The following is a 10,272-nucleotide window of genomic DNA, read 5'->3' on the forward strand; positions in this document are numbered from 1 at the left end:
TTCTTTCTTTCTTTCTTTCTTTCTTTCTTTCTTTCTTTCTTTCTTTCCTCCCTTCCTTCTTTCTTCCTTTCTTTCCCTTTACCCACAGACTCTGATAGGCAAGCTTTCCTTAATTCTTTACAAACTCCCCAGAGGGCATGCATACTGCAGCTAATGAATGCAGAAAGCCACAGGGTGGGTAGAGAAGGAGCAGGCAGCTTGGGAGACAGACCCAACTCTGGAGGAGAGAGATGGAAAGGAAAACAGAGAGATGGGGCATAGAGAGAGAAAGGAAACAGAAAGGCCAGACAAGGAGAGGGATGCTGGTTAAATGAGGCCAGTGGGAAGGATGCAGGGGTGGGATGGGGACCACATATTTAAAAGGAAACACAACCACAGGCTCCAATTTGGAAGATGGATCTTGCCTCTCGGATCAGCCTCATGGCTTCCCAAAAATTTTATTTTATTTATCTTTTTTTTTTTTTTGAGACAGAGACCCACGTAGCACAGGCTAGCCTTGAACTCACTATGTAGTTGTGGCTGGCCTTGAATACCTGATTCTCCTGCATCTACCCACCTCTCAAGTGCAGGAATTCCAAGTGTGCACCCAGATACCAGATTTCACGTGGTGCTAAGGATCCAGTCTTAGTACACATTGTGCGTTCTAGGCAAACACTGCCAACTAAGTACCGTTCATAACTCTCTTTCTCTTTATCCTTGCACATAGTAGGCCAGCACTCTACTGCTAAGCTACATCCCAAGTTATCTTTTTACTTTTTATTTTCTTTCTTTCTTGGACTAAGTTACTGTGAGTGACCTTGGCTGGTTTAGATCTTGTGTTCCTCTTTCTTTGTATCATAGGTGGACACCACCAGGCCTGGCTGTACTGATACCAGTGGCTTGTCCCCAGACTAGAACAGTGCTTTTTTCTAGCCTAGAATACCTGGCTTGGAAAAACTTTACCTGAGTTAAACTTGCAGCTGTCTTCAGGCTCTCTCTCTCTCTCTCTCTCTCTCTCTCTCTCTCTCTCTCTCTCTCGACTAGGTTTCTCTGCATAACCTGGCTGTCCTGGAACTTTCTATGTAAACCAGGCTGGGCTTCAACTCAGAGATTAGATTGCTTCTACCAAGTCCTAGGACTAAAGGCCTGACACTGGCTTTCCCTACGTGCCAACAGCACCCAATAAATAACGCAGGAAAAGTCCCTTTCTCTCTGTGTGATCCCCAGTTTCTTGCAAGGTCCTCTGTGAACTCAGAAACACTAGTATTGTTAATGTAAAACATGAGGTAATTCCAGTTCCCTGGGGTTAACAAGAGGGCTAATTGTCCCTTCTTAGCAAGTAATATTGGTATGACTGCTATTTTTTATTTGGAGTTGCGTTCTCTTTTAAATTCTGATCATAAGAGAGGAGAGTATATAGACACATGGGCATGACTATGTAGACTTGGAGTTCAAACACCGTCTTTACATCAGAAGAAAAGCTTCCACAGTAACACACACAAAAGCAAAGTTCTAGAACACAGAAGAGAGAGAGAGAAGGAAAAACAAAACCCAAAACAAACCCAGAAAGATAGCTCATATCTCTGAACATTGCAAAATTGTTTTCTTTTAAATAAAGAAAAAGTAAATACAAACCATAAAAAAACAAAATAATAGGAAAAAAAAGACATAAACTCCCCCACCCTCAACTAAACAAGATATGGAATTTATAGTATTACCACGTTTCAAATGGGAGGCTAAAAAACAAACAAAGACATAGGTGGGGTTAAAAATGTTGAGCGTCTCCTTTTTCCATATCTTTCTTTCTCTCTCTTGTTCTTAAAGATAGCATCTTAATACCCAATATTTATGCCCAAAGACATTTAAAACATTTTTTTTTTGAAACAGTGAAGGAACCATTGACACCCCACCCTCCCTTCATCTCACCTTTCTGGGTACAGAAGAACCAGTCTCTTTAACACCTCCACCCCCAGTCTTTTTTTTTTTTTTTTTAAATAGAAGATCCAAATGTAGGTTGGAGACCCAGGGTGGCCTCAGACGGTGCAGGAGGCAAGGGTGAAGGATAAGAATCTGAGCTTTGACTTGTGATAAGAGTAAACAATGTTCTTGGAAAACGCCTGTGGCCGTGTGAAAAGGAGGTTCTGCTTTGGGCAGGAGATACAAAGTACTGGCTAGACCAAATTTTGACTCAAGACATTTAGCACAAGCCGTCTAGGTACTGTTGCTATTTTGTCTGCAGGTCAGGCATCTGGTTACTGTAGCCATTTTGTTAATACATGTACAGGACCCTTGCAAGGGGCCCTGGGCATGCACATTGCTCAGATTTGCAAGACCCCACAAAAGAGATCAGAAATAGGATAAGACCTGGTTTGAAAACAAAACAAAATTGTGTTTTGGGCTATCTCAGGAGGCCACAGATGGGAGACTGTGCTCGTAGGTCTTTTGTGCTTTGGAAGTTTGGGGATGGCCACACTACTTTTGAGGTTAGCCCATCAGTTCCAGCCCTTGCTGGGCAGCTTTAAGACACCCCTTTGTTCCTCTCCCATACCCAAGACAGATCAAAGGAACATCATTGTCTTTACAACTGTGACCTAACCACAGCCCCAGGAGTAGGCCTAGAACCTGTCACTCTTTCCAGGTGGGACAGCCTCTAGGCAGGTTCATCCTTAGAAATCCTGAGGACGAAGCTTTGTGCCTCCTTCCTGTCACCTTCCTCTCTGACACCACAGGAGGAAGAGAATTTCAGAAAAGGGGAGGGAGTGAAAGAAAACAACCGAAACCAAAAAATCAAAATGAAACTGACATGTACAGGTTCGTGTTGGCTGCAGAGACCTGAAGTGCGGGGAGGGACAGCTCGCCACGTGGATGAGGCATCTTGGGTAATGCATGGTTGCTGTGGAAAGGACCCTGCTACCCTACCCCAAGTTCCTGAGCACGTCCAGAGGCACTGTCACCATGGCAGCACCCTCTCCCTGAGAGGCCTCGGCCTCATGCTCCGATCGATAGACATATGGGGTCTATAGACCCTCGTGTGGCCCATGTTGGAAAAAAAGGTCTAGTGTTTTCTTTGGGCTCCTACGATCACCTCACCTGCTTGCAGATCCAGAGGTGATTGTACCCTCCCAAGGATGGGTGGGCAGTCTGTGGTGGGGGTAGTAATGGTAGGAGTGTTATAGTTGTCTCAGTACTGATAGGCCTCGGAAGAGAGGCTGACAAGGTGGAGACACCGATCCAAGGTGGCCAAATACAAAAGAAGCTTATTGCAAGGTCTCGAGAGAAGTGGGAAGGGATAACGGAAGGGGCTGAGGGGAGGGAAGGACTCAGTGAAGGGGTACGGGCTTTGATGTCATGTGACACCTGCTGGAGTTTGAATCACTTCTTTCTAGTTCCTGACTGATGTGTTTATAGTCCGCGCCTGCTCCCAGTAGACAAGAAACCTCGGTTCATTCCCCAGCAGCGGATCCCAGCTGTCTCTACCGTCAGGCGTTCTCTGACCTTGACTTTGCCAAGACGAAAGTAGCCCAGGCCTACGGGTGCCCATGTACCCCCAATCCCTCACCAGACCACCAGGCTCAGATGGGAACAACATCCAACCGACATCCAACCGAGCAAGGCACCCGACACTCCTTGTGGAGCACAGGCCAGAGGGATGGGAACAGGGAGAGCTAACGTCGGGTCACCTGGAGACCCATCACGGCCCTGACCCTTCAGCTACCCTGCCCCACCCTGCACGGCGCAGTCCGCGCAAGCGGTGAGGTGAACCCTCCGCAAAGCCAAGCGTACGTACATCGGGCGGGCTGTGCGCCGAGCCGGGGCGACCCCCGTGCGCTCCGCTTCGCTGCCTGCTGCCTCCGTTCTGCTGGGGCGACCCCCATCCGCTACCGCCAGATGGGGACGGCGACCGACTCCCGCTGGATCTCTGGCTGCCTGTCTTCCGCCCGTCATCTCGATGCTTGGGACTCAGCCTGGGGGAGCGGAGGGATGGGGGGAGCCGGCGTGGGACGCCCCCTCTGCAAGTGACCTGGTTCCCAACTCGCGCTTCCACGGCGAGAACACCCGAGCGAGCAAGTCCTGCACTAACTACCTTGATTTCCCGTTTAAGTCCTTTCTCCAGGTGGACACCAACTTGCTTCTGGCTGATGAGCTTTGGTTCTTGGCACTGGCCCTGCACCCCAACCCTTAGGGACACAACAATCCCCTCCACCCCATATATGTGTGCCCAGGCTGGCCTTCAACTCCACATCTAGTCTAGAATGACCTTGAACTTTTGACCCTCCTCCCTCCATCTCTGAAGTGCTGGGATTGCAGGCATGCACTACCACAGTTGGATTATGCAGTTCTCAAACCCAGAGCTTCGTGCACACCTGGCAAGCACTGTACCAACCTGCCCTGAAGCCCACCCCGAGGGTTCAGCCTACCTGCTGGGTGATCCTGAGTCGCTGTAGTGTGAGGACATTGAGGGGCTGTGGGAGCTGACGCTGCTATGGCGGTGGGACCTTCGGCCTGGAGACTCGGTGTGAGGCCTGGGATGAGCAAGAGGAGTCAGCCAGATGGAAATGCTATTCGCCTTGGCTGTGGTGTAGCCTGGCCTGACGTCAGGGACTTGGGGTAGGTCACTCAGAAAGGTCACTGTGGGATCCGCTCCACCCCCAGCAGGGTCTCTTATATAAATCACCTCAATGGGTCTGGGTATAGGGTCTCCAAATCATCTCTGAAAGTTAGGGAAAAACACATTTCCTGGAGACAGTCCCAACTTCCAAAGACCATCTCATCTTTCAGCTGGTCTTGGAATGGAAGAGTGTGGCTGAAAGGATCAAGGGACAGAAAGAAGGCACAGGTGGCAAGGGACTTAGGCTCTGTCAATCCTAAGGGGCCGCTGGCTCACATGGCTTCCTCAGCAAATCTTTTCTGTCTGGCACAATTGGAGAGCTACCTTTTTTAGTTTAAGCTGCCCTTGGAGGTATGACTCGTGGTGAGTTTGAGAGGTGGGTTTGGGGGTGCTAAAAGATCAGGTTTTCTGGGGTTGGGGGAGCAGAGGGTGTGTTTACCTCTTTCTCTCTTTGTTTTTTTCTTTCCGTTTGTTCTTGAGGCTTCTCGATCTGCAGGGAACAGAGACCAAGTCTGAGAAGAGTGGAGGCCAGAGAGTAACCGTAGAGCGCTGAAGCCCAGCTGAGCTCAGGTACGAGGCTTGGAAGCTGGATTTGCTCTTCTCTTAGGCCTGAACTTCCCTGGCTGAGACGGTTCTGCCCATCTCACCCCATAGGGTACAGCCAGGCTTGATGAGGAGAGGTGTGTATGCAGTGGTGCTGGCGGGTACACTTTAGCAGGGGCTCTACCACCGAGCCACATTCCCTCTGTCACATTCTGCTTTTCATTTAATGTTTAATGATCTCACTTCATCTCCTGTTCCCTCTCTGATGTCACCAAATCCTTTCAAATCCCAAACAAGTATAGCAAACACAGAAATGTACTTCCTACAAGAGAGGAGGGAATGGGAAAGGACCTGGGAGGGGGACATCTGCTTGCTTTGGGCCTCAGTTTCACCTGGAAGCTGATGTAAGTACTAGTTCACTTACAGGTTCAGTCCTAGTCAGACGGGCTGACACAGCATGTGGCCCCTAGGGGGCAGCAGAGGCCCATGCTCCCCATCCATGGGGGGGGGGGGGGCAGAAATGGGAGGGAGTGCTGGAGGGCGGGAATTGGGAAAATAAAAAGGGTAGGGTTAGGGAGCTGGCCTTTTGTAAATGCCACCAACCGAAGGGCCTGGAGACTACACCTGCTCAGGGCTACAGGGAGGGAGTCTGGCTTCCAGAGTAAGGGTGCAATTGGCCTATACCTTTTGACACCGATACTGAGCTTTCTACTAGCTTATGCCTGGGTCCCCCCTTTTCCCCTAGTCATCCCTGAAGCCAGCGCCATGGCCCAGTAGCCAGGCCTGTAGAGAGTCAGAGCCAGCAACCTATATGCCAATGCTTCTGGGCATCCCATCATCTACCCACTGAGCCAATCCAGTCCACAGAGATGCTCTGGCCTGTCACGCCCTGTTCCATGCAATTTGGGGTCCTGATGCTTCTGCTTTCAAAGAGGGTACCTCCTGATATACCCTCTGGCCACACCCTCTGGCCAACCCCTGGACACACCTTCTGCAATTCTTTCTGGAAATTCTTGGGGCTGAAGTGAGGCAGGCAAGGAAAAGCTAAAAGCAGTTCTCGGGCGGGCCTACCTGTCTTTCGGTCTCATTGGCATCAATGGAAGAACCCCTGGAGGGGGGGCCAGACTGGATTCTGGGACCCCCCCTCACTTCTGTGGTTTTGGTCCCTAAAGGAGACCGGCAACCTCTGTATGCTCGTTCAGGAAAGCATAGCTCACCTGTATCGTCTTTTTCTCCGGGACCCAGAATCAGACCTGTAGGGTGAGAAACCCTTCTGAGCCTCCATGGGAATGGCTGGGGAGGAGCCCAGCCCAGGTCCTGAGCCCAGGGAATGAGATAGGCCAGCGGGGTGGGGGTGGGGTGGAGAGGGCAAAGTACCTATCTCGACGGTGTTTCTTCACACTCTTCTTCTTCTTGCGCAGGGGGGAAGCACTCCCACAGCTGTGGAAATGGGTGGGCACCAGTGAGCTTGGGGTGGCTGATGGGGATCAGGGTCTGGAAGCTGGGAAGGGGCCCCAAGTTATGAAGCCCAGAGGCCCTTGGATAGAATGACCTCTCTTTGGCCTTCGTGTGTGCACAGATGCATACACTCCTGCATGTAGAGCCCAGAGGTCAGCCTTGGACATCATTTATGAGGTACGAGGTACCCCCGGCATGTGTTTATGTATGGTGTGTGTTTGTGTGCACATGGCAGGGGTGTACACGGAGCGCAGAAAAATGAAACAGCCTTTGCAGAGTTCTCTTCTGCCACTGTGGAGGTCCTGGGGACTCTACTCAGGTCATGAGGACTGAGGATTGCTGAGCCTTCTCACCAGCCCTGTGTTTTCTGAGTCAGGGCCTTTCACTGGCTTCTGGGACTTACTGGCTTGGCTAGGCTAGGCTAGTTGGCCCGTGAGCCCTGGGGATCCATCTGTCTCTGCCTCCTCAGTGCTGGGATTAGAAACCTGTGTGTGTGTGTGTGTGTGTGTGTGTGTGTGTGTGATGTGTGTGTATCTGGTGTGTGTGTGGTATGTGTGTGCTGTGGTTTGTGTGTGTGTGATGTGTGTGTGTATCTGGTGTGTGTGTGATTCTAGGAGTCTCACTCATGTTTATGTTTTCAAGGCAAACACTCTCCTGCCTGAGCTATCTCCTCAGAACCTTTATGTTGCTTGCTTAGTTATTTTTGTTTATTTTGGAGACAAGTCTTGCTGTGTAGCCCAGGCTAGCTTTGCGCTCATGATCTTCCTCCCTTGGCCTCCTGAGTGGTGGGATACAAGAGTATGCTCTGTGTCATGAGGGGAAGGGAAAACATTTTTTGGGGGGCTGTCTGGTTTTCTTACAATGCTGAAATTAAAGCTCAGGGCCTTGCACTAGGCAAACTCACTGGCTCTGAGCTGTCCCCAGCCCTGGGATCTTTGGGCTTGGTATGTAAACAATGGCACCAGAGAGTCCAGTGTCCAACCCCTGAGGTGTCAGACCTCCTATCTCTGGAAGGTGACCTTGGGTTCCTTCCCACCCACAGACGTCCATCCCCCGGACCCCAGCCCCCTCCATCCACCCACCCTACCCTCCATTCCTGTCTGCTTCATCACTGACCTGCATTCTGACTCTAGTCTCCTCTTTTTGCTGAGGGTGGATGCCAGAGAGAAAGGACAGACAGATGTTTCCGGTTAGCTAGTGACTCTAGCTTGTACCTCAGAATGAGGGGGCGACATAGAGTTGGGGGAGTTGTAGTTGAGGTCCAGTTATGGCCCCCTTCCCAAGGACACACACACTTGGGATGGTGTTGACCCATGAGTCCTGGGAAGATGTACTACCCCGTGGGGGCGGGACTTAAAGTGGGGCGGAGCTTAGGGAATGGGCGGGACTAAGGTGGAGGGGTTAAGCCGCAATGTAGGAATTCCAGAAAGGGAGAGGAGCAGGTTTAAGTTTGCAGCTTCCAAGTGTAGCATCTGTGTCCCGTGTGTGTCTAAGATGGGAGCCCCAAGGCCCTCCCCACCGCACCCTAGGGTCATGCGCCACTCTCACCGGCTCCTCCGATGACTGCCTTTCTTTTTCTTCTTCTTCTTGGGAGGGGGCGATGCAGAGCTGCTGGACCAGTGCTTGGTCCTGAGCGAGAAGGGGCGGCAGCGGGAGGTGAGGGAGGCGGCCCCGTATTGCCCTCCCCTCCGCCACGGCGGCCGCTCACCTGTACCCCCGGTGCCCGCGGTAGCAGGCGACCGGGCAGTCGCAATCCACTGGGCCGTCGTCCTCATCGAAGGGTGGGTACTCCAGGCCCGGCTCCAAGCCCTCCATTCGTCGCGGGGTCTCTGCCACGCTAAGGAGAGACAGAGACGCTGCCCATCCGCCTCTGACAGTGGCCTGACGCCCTCTGGGTTATTTGTGACTGGGGAGAGGGGGCTGTGCTTATAAACCAGGGGGTTTGCCGTCCCCAGTCCTAGAGGGTCTGATGAAGATCTGAGTAATCCAAACTCCGGGGCAGAGGTTTGAAAAAAAAAAAGAAAGAAAGAAATGCCAAGCCAGGTAGAGCAGGTCTGTTAAATCAACTACTAGGAATGCAGAGGCAGGAGGTTTTCAAGTTCAAGGCCTGCCTGATCAACCTAAATAAGAATGAATGGATGGAAGGATGGATGGATGAATGAATGAATGAATGAATGAATAAAAGTTTGAGGATGCAGCTTCGAGGTAGAGCACCCAGGGAAGAGCTTGGGCTCAGATGTATAGCACCCGCCTCTAGGGAGACCCTGGGTTCCATTCCCAGTAACGCACACCAGGAATGCAGAGTTGGTAAAGGGCCCACATAGCCCATCTGCCGACCTAAGCTGGGTGTGCTAGGGCCCACTTCAGGAGTTCAAGGCCATCCTTTGGTACGTAGGGAGTTTGAGGCCAGCTGGGTTACATGAGAGTCTGCCTCAAACAATAGTAAAACAATTAGGTCCGTCTCGTTCATTGAGCTCCTCCTTACCCCTCCCCAAGTCTTCTCCCAGTGGCTGTTAGCCTGTCGTCTTATCCAGGTGTCCCCACTGGCCTCTCTTTCCCTATTCTTTCAAAGAGCCCCTCCCCCATCGCTGACATCTGCCTTTCCAAATCCCCGAGCGCACCCCCTCTCCTTGTACCTCCCCTCCCTCCTCTTTTCCTTCAGCCTTGGCCTCAGCCTCTGAAATATTCATAGCCTCTCTTCACCCGCCCTCCCCTCCGAAGCCTCCAGAGGCCTTCTGCACTTCCAAGCTCCAGCTGCCGGCTGTCTTCATCAATCACGGCTAGCGCCGCCAGAGGGTGTGTGTAGGGGGAGGTGGGGAGGGGTGCTCAGCTCTCTGCCGTCCCCAGCTCTGTATCCACTCCGCATCCGTCTGAGAATCTCAGAACTCCACTCAGCAGGAGCCAGCCATCCCCGGGTCCCTAACTCCCAGCTCCTCTGCCGGCCTCCCCACCCCCAGGCATCCTCTGCTGCAGATGCCTGGTTTATGGATGCCTGCTTCTCAGCAATGCACCGTGCCACCTCGGCATTCACCTCCCCTCAGGGACTCGCAGGAGCCTTTATCACGATGGCTCTGTCCCTAAGTCACTGATTAGGTCCCTGGCTGAGCCTCTTCTTCAACATAAGAGTTCTTTAAAAAGATAACTGGATTGTTAAAACATTCATTTTAAAAAACCATTTATTTACTTACCTATGGGGCCCACATATGCCACCGTGAATGTGCAGGTCACAGGAGGCCTGTGACCATCACCTCTCTCCTTCCACCATGTAGACTCTGGGATCAAACTCTGATCTGACCGTTTGGCTTAGCGGCAAACTCCTTCACTCTCTGTGCCGTCTTGGTAGCCTACATTTCTTTCTTTCTTTTTTAATCGAACAAGCCTACAAATGATCGTCCACAGTAATGGGCTCCAGGCTGGCAGCTCCTTCCTCCTCTACCTCCCTCATCTTCCATTCTGGTGGAGATAGTTTCCTGGCTTCAGAAGAACTCCCCCCGACACACACATTCACACACACACTCACACACACACACTCACACACACACATTCACACACATACACTCACACACACACACTCACACACACACATTCACACACACACTCACATACACATTCACACACACATTCACACACTCACACACACATACACACACACACTCACACACATTCACACACACTCACACACA

At 51.5% G+C, this 10,272-nt stretch overlaps 1 protein-coding gene across 2 annotated transcripts in view; it reads right to left on the bottom strand.

Annotated features, from left to right (window-relative positions):
- The window catches only part of Srrm3 (serine/arginine repetitive matrix 3), a 67,359-nt gene that overhangs the window by 13,447 nt on the left and 43,640 nt on the right, over positions 1-10,272 (bottom strand). For both annotated transcript variants that reach the window (XM_028766194.1, XM_028766195.1), the window contains exons 4-11: positions 8,298-8,426; positions 8,138-8,218; positions 7,706-7,735; positions 6,509-6,571; positions 6,349-6,384; positions 5,028-5,078; positions 4,398-4,502; positions 3,767-3,944 (exon numbers count right to left, since the gene is read on the bottom strand). In XM_028766194.1, coding sequence (XP_028622027.1) covers positions 3,767-3,944; positions 4,398-4,502; positions 5,028-5,078; positions 6,349-6,384; positions 6,509-6,571; positions 7,706-7,735; positions 8,138-8,218; positions 8,298-8,426 — 673 coding nt within the window. The remainder of the gene's footprint in view (positions 1-3,766; positions 3,945-4,397; positions 4,503-5,027; positions 5,079-6,348; positions 6,385-6,508; positions 6,572-7,705; positions 7,736-8,137; positions 8,219-8,297; positions 8,427-10,272) is intronic.

The sequence above is a fragment of the Grammomys surdaster genome, unplaced genomic scaffold (genome assembly GCF_004785775.1).
Source record: "Grammomys surdaster isolate TR1022 unplaced genomic scaffold, NIH_TR_1.0 166, whole genome shotgun sequence".
NCBI lineage: Eukaryota > Metazoa > Chordata > Mammalia > Rodentia > Muridae > Grammomys > Grammomys surdaster.